This window comes from Hypanus sabinus, chromosome 25, assembly GCF_030144855.1.
Source record: "Hypanus sabinus isolate sHypSab1 chromosome 25, sHypSab1.hap1, whole genome shotgun sequence".
In the NCBI taxonomy this organism is placed as follows: Eukaryota; Metazoa; Chordata; class Chondrichthyes; order Myliobatiformes; family Dasyatidae; genus Hypanus; species Hypanus sabinus.
Genome location: NC_082730.1, coordinates 20,680,974 through 20,704,421, shown reverse-complemented (window position 1 = coordinate 20,704,421; position 23,448 = coordinate 20,680,974). Strand labels below are relative to the sequence as shown.

At 42.4% G+C, this 23,448-nt stretch overlaps 1 protein-coding gene across 1 annotated transcript in view; it reads right to left on the bottom strand.

Annotated features, from left to right (window-relative positions):
- The window catches only part of LOC132381079 (major facilitator superfamily domain-containing protein 4A-like), a 64,400-nt gene that overhangs the window by 370 nt on the left and 40,582 nt on the right, over nt 1–23,448 (bottom strand). Inside the window, exons 5-9 of the mRNA XM_059950265.1 lie at nt 12,309–12,424; nt 8,388–8,561; nt 5,064–5,211; nt 3,647–3,717; nt 2,580–2,703 (exon numbers count right to left, since the gene is read on the bottom strand). Of these exons, the coding sequence (XP_059806248.1) occupies nt 2,580–2,703; nt 3,647–3,717; nt 5,064–5,211; nt 8,388–8,561; nt 12,309–12,424 (633 nt within the window). The remainder of the gene's footprint in view (nt 1–2,579; nt 2,704–3,646; nt 3,718–5,063; nt 5,212–8,387; nt 8,562–12,308; nt 12,425–23,448) is intronic.

Genomic DNA, 23,448 nt, shown 5'->3' with positions numbered 1-23,448 from the left:
CACTCATGAAGCTACAGAATAATGTTATTCTTAATCCACCCGACTTGATGACCAAGAGAGTTGGGCAAGTTCCAGCTATTAGTATTGGTTTGTTATTTTTACATATTCCAAGATACAATGAAAAGCTTGTACTGCATACTGTACATACAGATCAGATCATTACACAGTACATTGAGGGAGAACAAGGTACAACAATAACAATGAAGAATAAAGCACAAAAGCTACAGAGAAAGTGCAGGTAAACAATAGAGTGAAAGTTAAATTGTAAGGTCAGGAGTTCATACAAAAGGTCCATTTAAGAGTCTGATACGTTGGGATAGAACCTATGCTTGAGACCAGTCGTATGTTTCAGGTTTTTGTATCTTCCACCCAGTAGGAGAGGAGAGAAGAAAGAATGGTGAGGTATTTGTCTATGATGGCTGCTTTCTGAGGCAGTAAGAACTAAGGACAGAATCCACGGGGAGGAGAATGGTTCCTGTGTTATGCTGAGCTGGGTCCACAGCTCTCTGCAGTTTCTTGCATTCACGTGCAGAGCAGTTGCCATACCAAGCAATTATGCATCCAGTCAGAATGTTTCCTATGATGGTTTGATAAAACTTGGTAAGGGTAGACAGATTTGGGATGATTGTCCCAATTACTAGACTTATTCAAAATTCTTCCTACGCCATATCTGAAACTGATTAGTTTCACCCATTATCTCCTGACTTACTGACCTACACCAACTCATGATCCAGCAATCTCACAGTTTTAAGAAGTTTCATCCTCCTTGAGTCTCATCCCTCACCACCATCAAGCCTTTTCATCTCCTCACCTTTGAGCTCTGTAACATCCATCACAATACCATTTCTTCATTTAAGCCCTTCAGGCAGTGAGAACTTTAACTGCCCTAACATCTCAAAAACTATCAAATTATTTTAATGATAAGCAACTTCCCATGAAGGGCTTTATGATATTTATCTATGTTAATGGTGACACAAAAGGTTGCAGATGTTGGAATCTGGTACAACAAACAAATCACTGGAAGATTCAGCAGGTCAGGCAGCATCTGTAGAGGATTATGTATAGTTAACGTTTTGGGTCAAGACCTTTCATCTAGGGTCTCAATTAACTGTTTGATGTTGCCTGAGAGGCTGCCTGACCTGCTTAGTCCCCGCAGTGGTTTATGTATTGTTTCTCTAGGTCAAAGGCTGCGGTTGGAATCATTCCTACTTCTCCAACTCCACAAGGACGTCCTTAAGATAAGATTAACCTGCTTTTTGTTTGCTGTTGACGAAATTCACTGCAGAAGCCAGAAGAGGCATGAAATATCTCTTGGTTATTGGTAGTGACTGTTTTGACCCTACATCAGCCTTCAGTATAGTAGTATAGCAGCTAAACTGCTGGATCCATTTCCCCGAGACTTGCCTAAATAACCCAGAAGGCTAGACTCCAAATCTCACCAAACCAGCTATACAATTGAAATTTGGATTTTGACCACAGAACAACCAGACTGTGACAAAAAACTAATCTCATTGAGGGAGGCTTAACATGTTCCCTGTTCAACCCATGTGTAACTGCAGACTGACCTGACAATCAGCTTGGTAGGTGATTAGGGATGGACAATAAATACTGGTGTAAGGGGGTTTCTTCTTTCTTTATGTTACTGCGTGTGTTAATCAAAATGGCTTCTTTTTTAATGGTAAAAATGCTTCTTTGTTATGCTAACTGGTGAAAGAGTGCTTTCTCTCAAAGCTTGTTTGGGTTACGATTGCCGATAATGGGGATTGTATTCATTTGTTAACCAATTGGGATAGATGTTATTCTCTCTTCTGGGTCTGTAAGCTATTGTTGGCGGGCTTTTGGGGAGTCAGCGCGAGGGGGTGAGAGAGAGGGGAAGCAATGCTGTAAGCTGGGCAACGAAACGGACCCCAAGTGGGGGTCCGAGGCTAGGGTTTTCAGTGAGGAGAGGAGACAAAGACAGACGTGCGGGGGGTGCTTAGTTGATCACTTCGGGTGGTCCTGAGCTACGAGTCGAGGAGGTCTGAGGGGATCAAATGGTGGCCAGAAGACTTCGTTAATTGAGCTCCAATGGTTGTGCACAAAGTGGTTTGGACTTTGATAAGTTTGGCACCTTTTACTTTTTCTTTTATATTGTATCTCTATTAAGTACAGTTCCAGCAGGATCTATAAAGTGAACTTATTTAATCGCATATGGTGTACTGTCTGTTATTAGGCATGTTGGGGACATCACACAGCATCCACACAAGCTGATTACTCAGTTTGGTGGGGCCAAAGGCTGCTCCCCCTAGACAGAAGTGAGCTGAACGAGCCTGAGGCTTACCAGGGGGTTACACTGGTCTTGCTAGCAATGGACACAAGTTAAAGGGAAATGAATAAGTAAAGAAAATGAACACCTATCTGTGTTGGGCACTCACCTTAGACACTCAAAGGAAAGGGCCCCAGGAATTCAACAAGGAAACCACACAGAGTGCATATTGCTACTGCTTAAAATTATCTATGGACAGCATGCCCTGATTTCTCTGTCAATACCTATTGTATCTAAGGCAAACCCATACATTCTCCAGGGTTTGACCACCTACCTGTCATGGTCTGAAGATTATGTAACCTATGTACGAGGAGAAGAACTAAGTAGAACAGAAGAGCAAGGCATCCAAAGGTAAGGCCACATACGAGGAATATATCAGTCTCGGGTGACTGAATAACCTGCAAGAAATCACAAGATGAATTAGTCAATGCTGTAAAGGAATGAGGATCAATATTCCGAGAGCAAAATGAAACGGTGGTGGTGGGGATGTTGGAACGAGATGAAGAACTGGTGAAAGGAAACACAAACTAATTCTCCAGATACACTGATTATATCTCTTGCCCCTGTTCTGAAGTTACCCTGGCAAATTTTACAGAAGTCTTTTTTTGTCCATTCCATGAAATGGAGGACATAGAAGTTTCCTGATGAAGGGTCTCAGCCCGAAACGTTAGCTACTCTTTTCTCACGGATGCTGCCTGACCTGTTGAGTTCTTCCAACGTTGTGCTCGTATACTTGTACAAAGCCCTGGTTAGATAACACCCAGGGTACTGATCGCAGTTCTGATTATTGTAGCTTGGGAAGGATCAATTGCTCTTTGAGGGAGAGTATTGCAAATTTACCAAATCAATAGCTGGACAAACCAGGGTAGGACTTGCACAGTAAGTGGTAGGGCCATGTTTAAGGAGAAACATTTCACCTTTCACGCTTAACCAATGACCTCTAGTTGTAGTTTCACCCAACCTCAGTGGAAAAAGCCTGCTTTCATTTACCTTATCTATACCCTTCATAATTTTGTATACCTTTATCAAATCTCCCCTCAAACTTATATGTTCTAGGGAATAAAGTCCTAACCTATTCACCGTTTCTCTATAACCCAGTTCTTCTAGTCCCGGCAACATCCTTGTAAATTTTTGTTGCACTCTTTCAAATCGGTTTACCCTTTCCTGTAGGCAGGTGACTAAATCTGCACATAATATGCCTAATGACACCTCAACATCTTATACAATTTCAACATAACATCCCACATCTAACAAAATAATGCTACCAAACACCTTTTGAGAAACAAGAAACCTGGAAATGCTTTGGTTTTAAAGACCAAAGCTCTGAAACAGTATACTCACAGATCCAACCAGCATCTGGAGGGCAAACTCCCCAACTCCTGCCCCTGTCACCAGTACGGTTGTCGCACATCCTATACAAAACAAGAGAAACAGAAAGCATCAAATAAAATGTCTAGTTATGGTAACGTAATTTTGAATATAATGCCAATAGCAATCAAAACACATCCTGGTGCTGGGAGGTAAATAAATGCAGAAATAGGAAATACATGCAATAACCAAAGCAATTTCTATAAATTGGAATGTTCCAGAAGGCATTATGACTACTGAAATTTGGAATGAGCCACTCCCGCATCAAGGGAAGAACAGCGCCAATCTGTGCACATGGTATTGACTGGAGTAATCCAATTAGAAACAAGAGAAAGTCTGAAGATGCTGGAACTTCAAGCAACACACTCAATATGCTGGAGGAACTCAGCAGGCCAGGCAGTATCTATGGAAAAGAGTACAGTTGACACTTTGGGCTGGACCCTAGAGTTTGGCAGGACTGGATTATATTGTTTATACAATACACAGACAGCAATGAATATCGGCTGGATGAATAAGGTACAATCTCCACTCTTCTATATAAGAGTGGGCATAGGATCTCTTGTACTGATTTGATGGAGCATCAGTTTAACATTTCATCCCAAACGCTGAACCGATGGAGTGCCAGCTTAGATATCGATAAATGATAAAAACATAAAGCAACACTAAGTGGCCAGTTCATAAGCTATCTCCTGTACCTAATAAAGTGGCCATTGAGTGTACCTTCATGGTCTTCTGTTGCTGACCTTATCCACTTCAAGGTTCGACATGTGTGTTCAGAGATGTTGGTTGGCACACCACTGTTGTAACACGTGGTTATTTGCTGTTGCCTTCTTGTCCACTTGAAGCAGTCTGACCATTCTCCTCTGACAAAGCACTTTCACCCACAGAACTGCCAATCACTGGATTTTTTTTTTTGGCTTGTCACACTGTTCTCCGTGAACACTGGAGAGTGTTGTGCATGAAAATCACAGGAAGTCGGCAGGTTCTGAGATACTCAAACCACCCTGTCTGGCACCAACAATCATTCCATGGTCAAAGTCACTTAGATCACATTTCTTCCCCACATTCTGGTGTTTGGTGAAAACAACAATTGAACCTCTTGACCACACCTGCATGCTTTTATGCATTGTGTTGCTGTCACATGATTGGCTGATTAGAACCTTGCATTAATGAACAGGCGTACCTAATAAAGCAGCCACTGAGTGCATATCAAACAGCTGGGATGAAGCAGAGTGGAATTAGTAGAGATTTCAATATGAACACCAGTGCACACCAGCTGTACTAAATTCCTTCTTTGACTATAATCCCATGTCAGTCTCAATAATATCTTTGGAAAATGTACATCCTAAGGAGGAATTGGAGAGATTAAGAACAGGCAAAATCTGCTCACCTTGGTAATTCAAGATGTCTTCAGTGTAAGCCAACATACTTGGGAAAGTGCTGCTCAAGAAAAAGCCCAAAAGTCCCGTTCCAACGTAAAGGCAAACAATGCTGACTGGGAAACACAGCATCAAGACAAAAGTGCCAATGATTCCACCCTGCAACATGGACAGACAAACATGCTTATTGAAGTAACAGTCTAGGATGACATACCTTCCTGTAAGTAACCATGAGAGCTGGATATTACATACACCCGAAAGACAGGAAAAGACTGAGTGGACTTCTTAGCCAAGTTTTTCCATATACACTGTGACAGAGAGATTAAGTCTGTTTAGCTTTTACAAACGTTTGTAGATATTACAGCAGTAGAACACAGGGATCTGAGAATAGAGACCCACATTTCCTTGAAAGTGGCATCACAGACAGATAAGGTTGCAAAGAGAGCTTTTGACACATTGGTCTTCACAAGTCATCAAAGCACTGAGTACGGAAGTTGGAGTGCTATGTTTCAGTTGTACAAAACATTGGTGAGGCTTTACTTGGAAATATTGTGTACAAACGGATTTGGTCACCTACCCACAGGAAAGATGTCAATAAGATAAAAAGAGTGCAGAAGGAATTTACAAGGATATTGCCAGCACTTGAGGACCTGAGTAATAGGAAATTAGGTTGACTAGGATAGGATTTTATTTCCTAGAACTTAAAAGACTGAGGGTCAATTTGATAGAGATATACAAAATTGTGAGGGTTATAGATAGGGTAAATGCAAGCAGCTTTTTCCACTGAGACTGGGTGAGACTACTAGAGGTCATGGGTTAAGGGTGAAAGGTGGAATGATTAAGGGGAACCTGAGCAAGAACTTCATCTCTCACAGGCTGGTGAGAGTGTGGAACAAGCTGCCAGCTGAAGTGGCGGATGCAGGTTTGATTTCAATATTCAAGGAAAATTTGGATAGGTACATTGATGTGAAGGATATGGAGGCCTATGGTTTGGGTGCAGGTCGATGGGAATAAGCAGATAAGTAGTTCGGCACTGATGGGCCAGAGTCTTTTTCTGTGCTGAGGTGTTCTGACCATTTTACCTCCTTTCAAGAGGTCGAATGTGGCCTTTGGTTAATATCCCATTGAGACATTTTGATGGATGATAGAACAAATAAAGATCAGGAGGAGTACTGCACCCATCTTCATTAAGAACACCCAGGCCCGGGAATGGAACAATCGACAAAAATTGGTGGATACAGCCCAGTCCATCACAGGAAAAACCCACTCTAGCATGGAGTGATGACACGAGGAAACAGCAACCATCAAAGACCCACACCATCTCTTCTTGTTACTACCATCAGACAGGAGGTACAAGAGTCTTAAGTCCAACTTCACTTGGTTCAGGAACAGTTATTGCCCTCAATAATCAGGCTCCTGAACCAGCATGGATAGCTTCACCACAACTCTGAACTGATTCCACAACCTACAGACGCATTTTCAAGGACTCATTTACACCTCATGTTCTTAGTCTTAAAATTTATTTTTATTTCCACAGTTCGTCTTCTTTTGCACATTGTTTGTCACTCTTTCCTTAGTATAGACTTCCATAAACCCTATTGTATTTCCTTATTTTCCAATTAATGTCTGAAGAAAATTCTATGTGGTAGCACATGGGTCGTTTTACAAAAGGGTTTGAGTATTGTGCAAGAATAACATCCTATCATTACGTTGGGCCTCAGTGAGAGCAGACCACACCTGGAGTATGGTGAAAAATCCTCTTTTCATATCTAAAGGACTAATTAGCTATAGGAGTGTGGCAAAGGTTAACCAGACTGGTTCTTGAGAAGGCGAGTCTGTCATGCGTGCAGAGATAGAGTAGGTTAGCAGTCAGTTCTTTTGAATAATGGATGACGTCTCATTCAAACATAAAAAAGGATTTGATGGAATCCATACGAGGAAGTTATTTCCTTGGCCGAGGAGTCTGGAAAAAAAGGTCACTGTCTCAAAATATCTGAGGCTGTTTGTGATTGAACATTGTGGTGGTCAACATTCTTTTTATATATGGTATTGAATCTTTAGAATTAGGCAAAAAAGTCTGTGGACATTCAATCATTGATGGGATTCCAGTGGTTGACAGATTTCAAGGCTGAAGATCAGCCAAGATCTACGTTTGTAATTGAATGGTGGAGCGAGTTCCAGAGGCCGTCTTTACTACCTCTGCTCCTATTTCCTGTGGATGCCAATGTGTGCATTACACATGTATTTAACATATCTTGTAATTATAACAGAGAAAATGGCCATTCAGCCCATTAAATCCACTCCAGTTCATTGTGAAGCAATCCTATGTGTTCATTCTCGTTATGTCCCTGCACACTTGCAATTTATTCTCTCCCTTACATGTCTATCAACTTCTCTTTAATCCTTTTTTTTGCCATTAATCTACAGTGAGGGGTAATTTTCAATAGGGCACAGCATTGGTATGTAAATAGATTGCAAAGCACCCTGAAGAAACCCAGACAGAGAGTATGCAAACTCGAAAGCCCCCTGAATTCCGTACCACTGGAGCTGGGAGGCAGCAATACGAACTGCTATGGCCCCACACCCGTCCTTAGACAAGCCCCAAGTTAATTCTAAATTCCTGTGATCTCGTCTAATTGCTTCCAAGAGATCAGACAACTGCCTTGGTGTTACAGAGCACAGAAACAGGCCCGTCATATCCATGCCTACCCTTATGTTATCTGTACTCATCCTGTTTACCTGTACTTGGTCTTCAGACTTTGCATGACCCCTGACCACCTAACCAGGAGACCAGAATGCTGGAACCCAGACAAATAAAAGAATCCAGGCCAGAACATAGAAAAGTATAGAACAGTAGATCACGGGCCCATGGTGTTTTGCTGACATCTTAGCCTATTCCAAGATCAATCTAACGCTTTCTTCCCACAGTCCCCTCATTTTCTTTTATCCAGGTACCTGTCCAAGAGTCTCTTAAACATCTCTGCTTCCACCACCACCCCAGGCAGCATGTTCCATGCACCTACTAATCTCTGTAAAACAAAACACCTTTGACATCCCTCCTATATCGATCTTTCCTCCAATCACCTCAAAATTATGACCTTCTGTATTAGCAATTTGGGTAAAAGGTTCTGCCTGTCCTGAACCCCCAACATTAAATCATTGTGTTCCACAGCCAGCCAATCAGGGCAATACTGATTGCCTGATCAGGGTCAGGGTCCTGGGAGGACCCTGTCCTTTAGTGAGGGAATATACATTTAGACACGAAAGTCAGAATCCACCATAGCCATCATAATGGAAGATACCAGGATGAACCATGCCTTGAAAAGAATACTCACCAGGTTTATGATCACCATGGTTGCAGGTCGCAACTTCCAAGACACTGGAATTGACGCCAATCTCCCTAAAGTAATGGAGGCCCAAAAGAGGCTGCTGAGGTAACCTGCCACTCGAGGCTCGATGTAGAGTGGTTTCTCAACAGCATAGGTGTAGACGAACCCAGAGTACTCACCCTGTCAGAGATCAAACACAACACAAGTGTGTGAATACTAATCGCCCTATTTTTGGATTAGAATCCTTTAAAGAGACAGATTAGAGTACTAATTCAATGAGCCATCTTGCCCTTCTATCCCCAATACTGTCTCAGATTATGTAAATGTACTTCCATGTAATCCAGACAATCCACCCCATTTAATCAATTACTCAATCCCCCTTTCCACCAATCACAATGCTGCTTACCATCTTAAAGACCCCATTTCTACAGTCACCCTTGCTGTCAGGAAATGACCTCTGAAAATGGACCTCCCACCTATGGCACAAGTGCCACTTTACTGTAAATGACACTCTTGGCTCAAAGCCTTCCCAAATGCAATCTCCTTAGGGTCTACCCAACTTCCCTCCCTGACCTCTGATCATCTGAAACTTCTCAGGTCATTTTCATCCTCTCACTTCTACGGGTGGAAGTTCCCACTTGCTTCAAAAAGGCAACAATTAATGCCCAAAAAGAATAATGTGAGCTGCCTTAATGACTATCGCTCTGTAGCACTCACATCTACAGTGATGAAATGCTTTGAGAGGTTGGTCAAGACTAGACTGAACACCTGCCTCAGCAAGGACCTGGACACATTACAATTTGCCTATTGCCACAATAGGTCAATGCAGACACAATCTCAGTGGCCCTCCACACGGATTTAGACCACCTGGACAAAAATACCTACGTCAGGATGTCGTTCATCGACTATAGCTCAGCATTTAATACCATCATTCCCACAATCCTGATTGTGAAGTTGCAGAACCTGGGCCTCTGTACCTTCCTCTGCAATTGGATCCTTGACTTCCCAACCAGAAGACCACAAACTCTAGATTTGGTGATAACATATCCTCCTCACTGTCGATCAACACTGGCACACCTCAGGGGTGTGTGTTTAGTTCACTGCTCTACTCTCTGTATACACATGACTGTGTGGCTAGGCTCAAATACCATCTATAAATTTGTTGATGATACAACCATTATTGGTAGAATCTCAGGTGGTGACAAGAGGGTGTACAGGAGTGAGATATGTCCACTAGTGGAGTGGTGTCACAGCAACAACCTGGCACTCAATGTCAGTGAGACAAAAGAGCTGTTTGTGGACTTCAGGAAGGGTAAGACAAAGGAACACATACCAATCCTCATAGTGGGGTCAGAAGTGGAGAGAGCGAACAGCTTCAAGTTCCTGGGTGTCAAGATCTCTGAGGATCTAACTTGGTCCCAACATATTGAAACAGTTATAAAGAAGCAAGACAGTGGCTATACTTTATTAGGAGTTTGAAGAGATTTGGCATGTCAACAAATACACTCAAAAAATTCTATAGTTGTACCATGGAGCGCATTCTGACAGGCTGAGTCACTGTCTGGTACAGAGGGGCTACTGCACAGGTCCAAAAGAAGCTGTAGAGGGTTGTAAATCTAATCAGCTCCATCTTGGACACTAGCCTACACAGTACCCAGGACATCTTCAGGGAGCGGTGTCTCAGAAAGGCACTGTCCATTATTAAGGACCTCCAGCACCCAGGGCATACCCTTTCCTCACTGTTACCATCAGGTAGGAGGTACAGAAGCCTGAAGGCACACACTCAGTGATTCAGGAACAGCTTCTTCCCCTCTGCCATCCGATTTATAAATGGGCATTGAAACCTTGGACACTACCTCACTTTTTAAAAAATGTACAGTATTTATGTTTTTTGCACATTTTCCAATCCATTCAATATACATATATTGTAACTGATTGACTTTATTTATTATTATTTTTTCTCTCTGCTGGATTACATATTGCATTGAACTGCTGCTGCTAGGTTAACAAATCTCACGTCACATGCCGGTGATAATGATTCTGATTCTAATCTTTCCCTGTAGCCTGCTATCTGTCAAATGACCCGGAAGCAAAGACATCGAGAAAAGACCATCAGTTAACTTTGCCCAGAAATCACTCACAATTTGCTCATTGCAAATATCAGGACCTGGCGTTTACAGCACTAGCAGCTAGTGATTGTGCAGCTGACGTATCCTACCGATTGTAATTGTAAGACCCTGATTTAGATGATGCTTTATTGTATTAATATGGTTATGCTGTTAGGCATTTTATTCCCTGCAGATTTTCTTGAAATGCAATGTGTGCATTGTACAATCGAGTATTGCTTTTTTTTGCTGTTTAATATAATAATTAAGTTAGGCTTTTTCTAATAGCCAATAGGTTTTGTCTTGTCAACACTTTGCCCAATAAGATGCCTCAGAGCATTCCAGAGGGATCAGAGGTAGCCATTTTTTGGGAAGAATGAGGAGTTTTGGAAGAAGGAGAAAGAAGGAAAATGGAAGCAGACAGCAAACATAGCAGAAGAACATGAACTCATTTAGAAGGACAGATACTACTGTCAGGAAGCCCTCAGGCAGACGAAGAATGTTCAGATAACTTCTAAGTAGTTGTTATCACATGACCTTGCAGAAAGTTTGAGGTGTCTTGCCCTTAGAAATTCCTTGGATATTTACTTATGCTTCCCTTGGATTGTGTTTCAGGGAGAATTGTTGGTTACTGTGAGTAAACAGAATGAAGCAAACCTGGATTGACTTCGCAACAAATGAGCTCCAACGATTATGTGCAAACTTTAGGCTAATCTGTGTGTTATGGGCCCTTTCCTTTATTTTTTTCTGGTATAGTTTAAAATATTTTGTCAATTCAACTTTAATCTAAGTTTATACTGGTGTGAGTTATATTATTGCTCTCTGGTGAACTGTGAATTTGCATGGGTGGTCAGTATTCCTACATATAAACAAGCCTACTTTCCTTTAAAGGAACACTCAAACTTTTATGTTTTGCATTTATCCAAATCATGTTTACCCTAGACGTGTTTATTAATTGGAAATGGTCTTCTTGTCATTATTCCCATGCTTTGTCGAGTAAAGTTGCTGTTAGCTTGTGTTTATAGTAATAGTTAATTCTTCACAAGCATACGGCGGGAGGGTTACATAATATTACAAACTGCTGCAATTAAGAGCCACACCTCAGCAGGTGTTAATGGCTTGATTATGATAGAAATTGATTTAATTGTTTTCATGTAGGAAGGCCAACAGGTCCAGGCAGTTCCCATTCTGCCACCTACACCCTCATTTCAGACACGTTACTGCAAGAGAGCTCTAATAAAGTGACTCTGAAGCTGAAATTTCATCTGGCATGAAGTATTAGGCCAGTTTAAAAAAATATATATATCCTATTTTGGGTTGTGGGCATTGCTGGCCTTGCCAGCAACGGTTTCTCTTCACTAACTCCCCCTGTGAAGCTGTTGGCAAGCCACCTTCTTGAATTGCCAGAGTCCTTCTGCTGAAGGTGATCCTACTGTGTCTTGGAGAAGGAAGTTCCAGGATTTGGACCCAGTGACTGGAGAACATGAGGAACAGCTCCCCCACCCCCCCACATAGAAGATGGTGGGCATATGGAACAAACTGCCAGAGAAGAAGGTAGAGGCAGGCGCATTGACAATATTTCAAAAGCATTTGCGTAGATAAATACAAGAGAAAATCTGCAAATGCAGGAAATCTGAGCAACACACATAAAATGCTGGAGGATCTCAGCAGGCCAGGATAGGTAAATAGAAAAGGACAAGAGGGATATAGGCAGAATGCAGGAAAGTGGAATCAGCATGGATGAGTCATATTCCTTCTTTTTACTAAAATCCAATTATAGGACAAATTCTGAGGAGCAGTTGTGGTCTTCATGTCTACTTACCAAAATCCCATCTGTCATAAAAAGTACGATGGCGCCTACAATGTGGACGACAACGAAGGTACAGGGAGCTTGTTGAAGGTACAGAGCCTTGAGGCAACTCGTCAGATTGTCGGGCTCTGCAAATTGAAAAAGAATGAACAACTGATTTGATTCAAGGAAGATGGTATAAAGAGTTTCACTGAAGACACATCAATACTAACGGGCCTGTTTCAAGGCTCTGCTGGGTAGCTTCTTATCCTTTCCATCAAAATAAACCTGAGCCCAAGATCACTGTCCTCCTCCAATCTTGGTTCTCTTAAATGCAAACCAGGTACCTGAAAGGACAAAATCTATAATTGTAGCCCTGAACTGGCCACAAAATAAAAATTCCATTCCTTTTCCGGACCATACCAATAGCGATGCTTCCTGGTACTCCTGTGAAAATCATGTCTATTTGTACTATTGAGTGTTTTGCATGGGTTTATTTGATTCTGAGAATTACAAACAAGAATTTAAAAACCTTTCATCCCTATTACCAGACTCCTCAATAATTGCACCATTTCCTTTATCTGTATGTTCCAATTCTATAATGCTTCAGGCTTCATCTCCTCCAATTCTGAACTCTAGCCCAATTTTACTGCTCTTCCACCTCCTACAATTGCTCAGACAACATGCCTTAGAATACCCACCCCTAAATTTATCTGCCCTTATGTTCCTCTTTGAAATGTTTTTACTTCTCTGCTTGCTAACTTGAGATCCTCCTATATGATTGCAGGTCAAGTGTTCTGCTGTAGCACTGTCATGAGATATCATTAAAGTAGAAATAATTTTTAAAAACAGGCCAGAAAAGCGGAAAATCACAAATGCAAGAGTCTGCCGAGCCCCGAAGAATCTGCAAATGCTGTAAATGCAGAGTAACACCACAAAATGCTGAAGAAACTGAGCAGGTCAGACAGCTTCCCAATGAATGGTCTCAGTCCAAAACATCAACTTTTTATTCCAGGCCATGAGAGCTTCTACAAACATATATAGAGGCTGAGCATAGTTGCCCTACTAGTGGAGGCACCACCTCACAGTGCCAGAGACCAGGGTTCAGTGTTGACCTTAGCAGTGGTCTGTGTGGAGTCTAATGGTTTCCCTGTGGCTACATGGTTTTCCTTTCCGTGTTCCGGGTATCTCCCACATCACAAGTTATATGGGCTGCGAGGTTAGCCACCGTAAACTGTTGAGGGTGTGTAGCTGAGTGGTAAAATCTGTTGGGAGCTGATGGGAAAGTGAGGAGATTAAAAGAAAATCTTTAGGATTTCATGTGAATGGGTGCTTGATGTTTCACAGACTTGGTAGGCAATGCCATCTCGCCGTATAACCGTACACTGTTGATTAGCATTAGTTCTTTGGAGAATGAGATTGGGAAACTAAATTGGGAAGCAAGAAGATGCAACACAAACTTCACAAGCATTTTGTAGTTAAGAAAGCTTATGGAGTGTTAGCTTCCATAAGTCGAGGGATAGAGTTTAAGAGTTGCGAGGTAATGATGCAGCTCTATAAAACTCTGGCTAGGCCACACTTGGAGTACTGTGTCCAGTTCTGGTCGCTTCACTTGTTCAGTTGGAGTACTGTGTCCAGTTCTGGTCGCTTCACTTGTTCAGTTGGAGTACTGTGTCCAGTTCTGGTCACTTCACTTGTTCAGTTGGAGTACTGTGTTCAGTTCTGGTCCTTCTGGAAGGATGCGGAAGCATTGGAAAGGGTACAGAGGAGATTTACCAGGATGTTGCCTGGTTTAGAGAGTATGGATTATGATCAGAGATGGGAGCTAGGGCTTTACACTTTGGAGAGAAGGAGGATGAGAGGAGACATGATAGAGGTGTACAAGATATTAAGAGGAATAGATTGAGTGGACAGCCAGCACCTCTTCCCCAGGGCACCTCTGCTTGGTACAAGAGGACATGGTTTTAAGGTAAGGGGTGGGAAGTTCAAGGGGGATATTAGAGGAAGGTTTTTTTTTTTTTACACAGAGAGTGGTTGGTGTGTGGAATGCACTGTCTGAGTCTGTGGTGGAGGCAGATACACTAGTGAAATTTAAGAGACTACTAGACAGGTATATGGAGGAATTTAAGGTGGAGGGGATATATGGGTGGCAGGGTTTAAGGGTCAGCACAACACTGTGGGCTAAAGGGCCTGTACTGTGCTGTACTATGTTCTATTTTGTAAATATGTTCATGTAAAAGGACCTCAATAATAGGTGAAAGTCCCCCTGCTCTACTCACTTTACACTTATGACTGTATGAGTAGGCACAGCTCCAACGCCATATTTAAGTTTAAAGGAGGAAAATTGAAAATCTGACTGATTTTCATAACAACAACCTCTTACTCAATGTCAGCAAGACAAAGAGCTGATTATTGACTTCAGTAGAAGGAAACTGGAGGTCCATGAGTCAGCCCTCTTTGGGGATCAAAGGTGGAGAAGGTCAGCGTCTTTAAATTCCTCTGTGCTATCATTTCTGAGGAGATGTCCTGGGCCCAGCACACAAGTGCAATTACTAAGAAAGCATGGCTTAGCACTTTGCAGAAACCTAGTATGACATCTATAACTTTGAATAACGTCGATGGATGTGTGGAGGAGAGTATATTCATTGGTTTCCTTAAAGCCTGGTATGAATACACCAATGGTCTTGAACAGAAAATCCTACAAAAAGGCTCAATAAGTCTTGGTCCATCACAGATAAAACTCCCCCCACCATCGAGCACAGGTACATGGAGCATTGTCGCAGGAAAGCAGCATCCATCATCAGGACCCCAACATTCAGACAATTACAATGTGTAAAAGGCATTTAGACAGGGCACTTGGATGGAAATGGCATAGGGTCTTGACTAATGTGGGAAATGGGATTAGTGCAAAAGGCAATGTGGTTGGCACGGATGAGTTGAATGGAAAGGGCCCTTTCTGTGCTGCTCCTTCCTCTGGTCCAAGTTTTCAGAAAAGAGATCAAACCCTTAACCTGAAGACCTGGAAGTTCTTCTCTTTGCCGGTTCAAACTGTTGGAAAGACCTAGTCCAGGGAGCAGTGACGGATATTAAAAACCAGGACAGACTTCAGAATTGCCAAGAAAATGGACATTGTTGGGGGGAGAACAAATCTGATGGTCAACCATCATCTTAATCTCAAGGAGGCTCATGTAAGCTTCTCCTGCTCCTATTTATTCATGCTTTTCTGAAATGCTTTGGGATCTTGGTTTCTTTTTAAATGAGTGTCTTTCATGCAAAATCAAGTTGTTACTGTTCTGTTTATTCCTCCCTCATGTCGTTTTCTAACTCCTTTCAATCCAGCTGTTTTACCCACATTGACCTTTCTTTGTGGTAGCAATCTGCACGCTATCACCAGTCTGTTATGTTCACAGCACACTGGCCAAATAAACCCTACAAGATGCTAATCAGTTAGAACAGGCAGTTCAGTTAACTACAAGGCACTGATGTCTTCTGCAGGGTTTCAGAAATTGGATAGATATAATATATTAACTGCATATGCAATTGCTAGATCCCAGTACTGTAATTATACATTCTGGTGCTAAATACAAGAAAAACAGATTTGCCACTAAATCATTCTCTTTGCATGCTTACCCAAGTGCATTTAAAGGGCACACACTATTACTTTGTCAACAACAGAGCTTACATGTCCTCAGAATTTCCCAAATTGTTCACTGGGGACAAAGTTTGGCCAAAGTGTTATCATCATACCCAGTGCAGTGCAAGCTCCCACTGATGATAGAGTCAAAGTGATTTGGTTGAGCACAATTGATTTTTAGGATTCTGGGGAACAGGCAGGAAAATGGCACTGGGATAAAGGTCATCTAGGTCATCTTATTGACCAGCAGAGCAGGGCAGGCTTAAGCTTGCTGTCAAGGTCATTCAAGAAAATTACCTAGGAAGTTGAAGTTCCCAAGGAATGGAATGTGGCTGGGGTTATTCATTGTTTGAGAAGGGTAGCAAGGACAATCCAGGGAATGACTAGGAGATCAGCCCTGTTGTGCAGACACAGGCTTTCGAGGACGAGTGTATTTGTCTCAGCATGCCTGGTTCGTTGTTCCCACACTGCAAATTCCCAGCATGTACCATGGCTAACAATGTTTAGACTTAGTACACTGTTGTCGTTCTTGTTCTGTGTATACGCAACAAGCCTTCCATCAGGAGAGGGGAAGTCTTTGGAGGGAATGAGGGACTGGATCTACCAGCATTTTAATAGACAGAGTCTGATTAGGAGTCAGCATATGGTGTATGTGGAAAATCATGTTTTTTTTAAGTTAAAGATGAGCTTTTCTGTCACTTATACATTGAATTACATTGCTTGAGTCAAATCAAATCAGCAAGGTCGTGCTGGAGTAGTCTGAAGTGTCATCGTTCTTCTGGCACCAACAGAGCAGGGCCACAGCACACTAACCCTAACCGGTAGGTCTTTGAAAGGTGGAGGAAACTGAAACACCAGATGAAACCCACACGGCCACAATGAGAAGGCACAGTCTTCTTACAGATAGCGGCGAGAATCGAACTCTGATAAGAGATCCCTGGTGCTGTAGAGCAAATGCGCTAACTGCTACACTACCGTGCCTCCTTTTAGTTTCCTGAAGAGGAAATAACAAAGGTAGGTGAGGATAAGGCAGTAGATGTTGTTTATTTGGACTTTAGCAAGTCCTTGACAAGGTCCTACATAGTAGGCTGGTATAGGTGGTTAGTTCCCATCAGAATCCAGGGAGAACTAGTCATACTCCTAGGATGCCTAAGACTTTTGCACAGCACTGTATTAATTTTATGTATCGTATTGTACTGCAGCAGGAAACAAAAAAAGCAAATTACATGACATATGTGAGTGATGATAAAGCTGATTCTGATATGGGCTTCTATTATGAACTGAGAGTGGGAAGGGGGCAGGGAGAGGGGAATCATGGTTGGAAAAAGAGGAAGGGAGAGGGAAGGGAGTGTGAAGCACCAGAGAGACATTCTGTAATGATCAATAAACCAACTGTTTGGAATCAAATGACCTTACCTGGTGACTCCAGATTGGGTGCATCTGCACCTGTGCCACACCCCCACCCCGGCACTCCTTCTCTGCCTCCTATCCCACATCCTTCCCACAGCGCTCCACCTTCACCGTTCCAAATATCCTTTGCTCCTGCCAGATTCACAAACTCACTCTCCATTCTACATTGACAAATACAGTTCTGTGCAAAAGTCTTGGGCTCCCCAGCAATATATGTGTGCCTCAGACTTTTGCACAATACTGCAGGTAGATTCAAAATTAGCTCGGAGGCAGGAGCAGTGGGTGGTGATTGAGAAGAACTATTCAGATCACCAAGAGGGATTGATGTCAGACGTGACACTTGTGGTTGACGGTGCAGATCTGACTGCCTGAATGAATCACATTTGGAATGCAATAGGCACATTAAATCTTCACAGAAAAATCAAATATTAACGGACTCCTATGTCATGGCACACCCAAGCAACTCTGCAAGGAGCTGTTCCAGAAGCCAAACTCCTCAGATCTTGTGACCTGTCGGTTTACATCTTCACTTATTTTCTCAAGGTGCATACCCTTTAATCATTGCTGCATCGACTGACGGCTCTCAGTTCCATCCGAACAGAGTGACCACCGCGTGGGGCAATCACTGGTAGGTTCGGAGTCACATACAGGCTAGACCCAGTAAGAATGGTTCACATGCCTCCTCTGAACGGAACTAGTGAATCAGAGGAACTACAACAATAATCCAGTAGATGCACGGTCATCAATACCGTAGAGTCATTGAGCACTACAGCACAGAAACAAGACATTTGCACCATTTGGTCCGTGTTGAACTGAAACTCTGCCTAGTCCCATTGACCTGCACCTAGACCATCAACCCCTCCCCCCACCTCCCCAAATGCCTCTTAAATATTGCAAATGAGCCCACATACCACCCTCTGAGTGAAGTAATTCCCCCTCAGGCTTCTCTTAATTACTTCACCTTTCATCCGCAACCTATGACATCTAGTTCTAGTCTGAGCAGGGAAAGCCTGCTTGCATCTACCCTATCTATACCCCTTATGATTTTGTATCCCACTATCAGATCTCATCTCCTTCTTCTACACTCCAGGAAAATTAAGACCCTACCCATTCAACCTTTTCAACACAGCTCCTCAAGTCTCAGCAACATCTCCATACTCTTTCAATCTTCAGTATCTGAGTTAGGTTTATTATCATGAAATCTTACAGAAATCTTTCCTGTAAGTAGGTGATTAGAAATATGCACAATGCTCCAAATTTGGCCTCATTAACTTCTTAGATAGCTTCAACATTAAATCCCAACTGCTGTACTCAACACTGAGTTATGAAGGCCAATGTGTCAAAAATCGCCCTTTACAACCCTATGTACCTGTGACTCCTCTTTCAAGGAATTAAGGATCAGTGCTCCCACATCCCTTAGTTCTAACCCATTTCTCAGTGCTCTATAGTTAACTGTGCAAATCCAAACCTGTTTTGTCCTGACAAAGTGCAACACCACACGTCAACGTCAAATTCCAACTGCTATTTCCCATTCTACTTTACCAGCTGGACTAATATCGAGACTTGGCTTACACTGCAGACAATTAACCAGATTTAAGTTCCACAACAGAGAAAGTGGGATTAAAGATGTAACCACTGCATCACCCATTGTTAATGCCTCTAAAACTAAGTTTTCAGCTCTCCTGCAACGTGAGGAAACAGTTTTTCTTGGGAAATTAGCTGAAGAATCACGCTAAGCGATACTGGTTCCCAATCTACTACAGCGCCCGTTTCAAATTTAATTCAATGATAAACAATTTGGCTCTCATGTATCACAAACATGAGAAAAGCTGCAGATGCAGGAAGTCCAAAGCAACACACACACAAAATGCTGGAGGAACTCAGCAGGCAACATCTATGGAAAAGAGTAAACAGCTGATGTGTCAGGCCGAGAACCTTCAGCAATCCTGATGAATGTCTTAGCCCAAAACGTTGACTGTTTACTGTTTTCCATAGATGCTGCCTGGCCTGCTGAGTTCCTTCTGCACTTTGTGTGTGTTTCCTTGTGTCTTATGTTCCTTTAGGCCAGGGATGGCCAACCTATGGCGCATTGCACCCCAGTGATAATAATAAAAACTAAGCTTACTCATGCAAAAAGTATTAACCAAAAACCGATTTGTAGAAAAAATATCTATAACAGGAATTCAAGTAGCTTAGAGCTAGAAGTGGGTTTTACTGAGAAGAAATCTAAAACTTAGCAATTATTTTTAGCGATTTTATTATTTCATGCACATCTTTTGGCGAATGTTATCTTCTTTCACATTAATCGGTTTTCAATTTTTTAAAAAATGTTCAATGAGTCAAAGTAGGAAAGAAGGAATTTTGTTTGGCAGTTGTTCCATAACTGTTCAATACACATTCGATACTTGTTTGATCCTGAGGCACCGGGCGTCTGCACCAGCAGTGCGTCGCAGGTTTTTGCCAGTCAGTTTACAATTCCGTGCGCTACGGAGTTGTGCTTTGTTCGTCCTTTGTGAACATTTGCAGTTTTGTACTTTTTCAAAAATCAAGCCTTGTTTTTACATTCAGATACCCATCACAGTGCAAAAGAAAATGAGCAAAAGAAAAGCAGAAAGTAATAGTAAGCATGAATTCATTGAACGGTGGGGAAATGAGTTCTGATTTATAGCGGGTCCATCAGGAAAACCGTTGTGCATCGTTTGTGAAAACACTTTCTCACATAATAGAAGGCGTAATCTTAATAGACACTATAAAACACAACATCAGACTGAATTAGAAGGAAAACTGAAGCTAGTGCTTGGGTCTGAGTTATGGAAAGAATATGTGATTAAGAAAAAGGAAGAAATCAAAAGAAGACAGAATATATTTGTTAAAAGTCTCATTAAGGTAAGTAATGTTTATCTTGTTTTTATATTAAATCAATATATCGTGTAAAATGCTAAATATGTCTATATTAACATATTTTTACAAGAATTGAATGGGGGTACAAGAGTTGTATGGTGCATCTGAACTCGTGTGTGAAAAAATTGACACACAGAATGTGAAAGGGTGGCCGCCCCTGCTTTAGGCTGATATCCTCTGGCTGTTTCAAGTTTGTTTTAACTGGGATAGGTTGTGTCAAAGCATTGAACAACCATAGTGGTACAACAACTCGTCATTAAAGAGGGTGTTACCAGTAAGAAAGGCAATATCAGCAATACTGTGGAAATCTCACAGAATCAAAGTTAAGTTGCTGATTCTCACACCACCAGATTCAGGAACAGTTATTACTCCTCAACCCTCAGGTTCTTGAACCAGAGGGGATAACGTGAACTGGTTATACACAACTGGTGGACTCTCTTTTAAAGACTCCTCAATATTCATTACTTATGTATTTTTTAATGTATTTCCACAATTTGTTGGCCTTTGCACATCAATTGTTTGTCCCCCTTTGTCGTGTGCAGCTTTTCATTGATTCTATTATGTTTCTATGTATTTAGTGAGTATGCCCACAAGAAAATTAATCTCAGGGTAGGATATGGTGACATATATGTACTTCAATGATAAATTTTCTGCAAACTTTGAATTCTGTTTGAAAGTATTCTTGGAGGATGTGGTCTAATCCTACTCTGGAAATTTGCGCAGGGAAGTATTTAGACCAAAATACCTGTCCCATACTGATGAATGGTGTGTAAAAGTTGTAATTTTTTTTTAGACAAAACCAAAGAGCTTATTATTGACTCCAGGTTAGAGAAACGGGGGTCCATGAGACAGCCCTCATTAGGGGATCGTAGGTGGAGGGTTGGTAACTTTAAATTTCTTGGTGTTAACATTTCAGAGGATCTGTTCTGGGACCAGCACTTGCCTGCCACTATAAAAAAGATACGGCAGCACTTCTATCTACACATACAGGTTTGGCTCATCACCTAGAACTTTGATAAACTTCTATCGACATACAGTGGAGAAGCACCAATGCTCAGGAACAGAAAAGCCAACAAATGTGGTGGATACGGCCCAGTCCAATACAGGAGAAGCCCCCCCCCCCCAATTGAGCACATCTATAAAGATCGTTGCCACAAGAATAGAGCATCAGTCATCAAGGACCCATGCTCTCTTCTCGCTGAACCTGGGCTTCTGGCTAGCTTCTTACAGTGCTGGCAGCCTGGGTTCAATTCCACCGATGTCTGTGTGTATGTTCTCCCACTGATCACGTTTGTTTCCTTCAGCTGCTCCACTTTCCTCCTACATTTCAAAGGTGTACGGCTTAATTGGTCACATGGGCGTAATCGAGTGGTGCAGGCTCATTGGGCCAGAAAGGCACATTACTGTGCATTTCTCTAAGCAAACAATAAAGTTTACTTGTGGATGAAGTATGATCTCATAGAAAAGGCAAGGCACTTGTTTGACTGAAGTATAAAGATGGGTGTGTTTCTGGCTAAGATTAGGATGCGAAGGTCAGGAAATGTTTGTATTTTGCATTGTGCAATCACAAGACAAACCGGTTTCACACAGCACAGTGAGAATCAATTACATTTCAGAACCCTGCCGCAAAGGCAATCGGGGACTGGCTATCTCTTTTCATTTTATTTAGAGAAAGGGCGCGGAACAGGCCCTTGTGGCCGAGTGAGTTGCACCGCCCAGTAACCCTCCTGTTTAACACTAGCCGAGTCGCAGGACAATTTACAGTAGCCAATTAACCTGTAAGCCGGCAGGGGAGTGTGGAAGGAAACTAGGGCGCCCGAAAGAAACCCACACCCCTCACGGGAGAGAACGGAGGACACCGGAATCAAACACCGAACTCCGATGCCCTGAGCTGTAATAGCGTCGCACGAGCCACTATGCTGCCATGGACTGAGTCCATTCAGCCCTTCATTCATGTGCATGGCTGTGAATTTAACTACCACCCCCCCCCCCCCATCTGCTTCCTCCCCTTCTGTGGACTAAATAAGCCACGGATGCGATGCAGGAGCTTTCTCATAGCTGTGTATATTTATTGCAAAATATTTGTTAAGCCGAGGCACTGCTACCTCATCATTCCAGCTGGGGTGTTTACAGTAAATAGGTGCCATTGTTCTCAACCCTTCCCACTTCACATCTCCCTTTCTTGTCTCCAAAACTTAACTCGTCTCTGAAGAGTCTAACACATGCTGGACGGGCAAGCTTGTCATTATGCCTCTCTGACTAATATCTCCAAACATCTCATGTGTATCACTGTCAATTTTTGGTTTGATATTACTCCTGTGAAACAATGCACCGCAGACATTGTTATGGTAAAGGTGAATGTAAATGCAAGGTACCAGGACACTTAGACTGAAATTCTCAACCAAGCCGCATTTTGTTGGCAATCAGACCAACTTGTTATCACAAGGTAAGAATACATTCTACCAGGCAACTATGTACTTCGCTGTGTAGAAAACATGGCAGTTACTGTCTCACGCAGCAAGAGTCCAAAAAAAAGCAATAATCAACCAAATTTAGCTACACCATTAATGGATACAAGAGGCTGCAGACGATGGAATCTGGTGCAAATAAATTGAATTCAGCAGGTCTGGCAGTTTCTGCAGAGGGAAATGGGTTGATGAAAGGTCTAGATCTGAAAGGTCAACTGTCCATTTCCCTCTACAGATAGCAACGCACATAAAATGCTGGAGCAATTCAGCAGGGCAGGCAACATCTCTGGAAAATAGTCAATATTTCAGGATGAGGCCCTTCATCAGGACTGGAAAGGAAGAAGGAAGGAGCCAGACCAAGGAGCTGGGGGAGGGGAGGAAGAAGTACAAGGTGGTAGGTGATAGGCAGAGGGGGGAGGGGGTGAAATGAAGAGCTGGAGAGCTTATTGATGAAGGAGGTAAAGGGCTGGAGAAGGGGGAATCAGGAGTGGATAGACCATGGAAGAAAGGGAAGGGGGAATAGCACCAGCAGCTAAGGAGATAAGTTGAGAGAGGGAAACGGGAATGGGAATGGTGGGGGGACACCAAGAAATCAATGTTCATGCCATCAGATTGGAGGCTACTCAGACAGAATATAAGGTGTTGCTCCTCCAACCTGAGTGTGACCTCATCATGGCAGTAGAGGAGGCCGTGGACCGACATGGTGGAATGAACAGATTCTGACTGAACTCCCGACAAACAAGCAGTTTCTTTTTCTCAT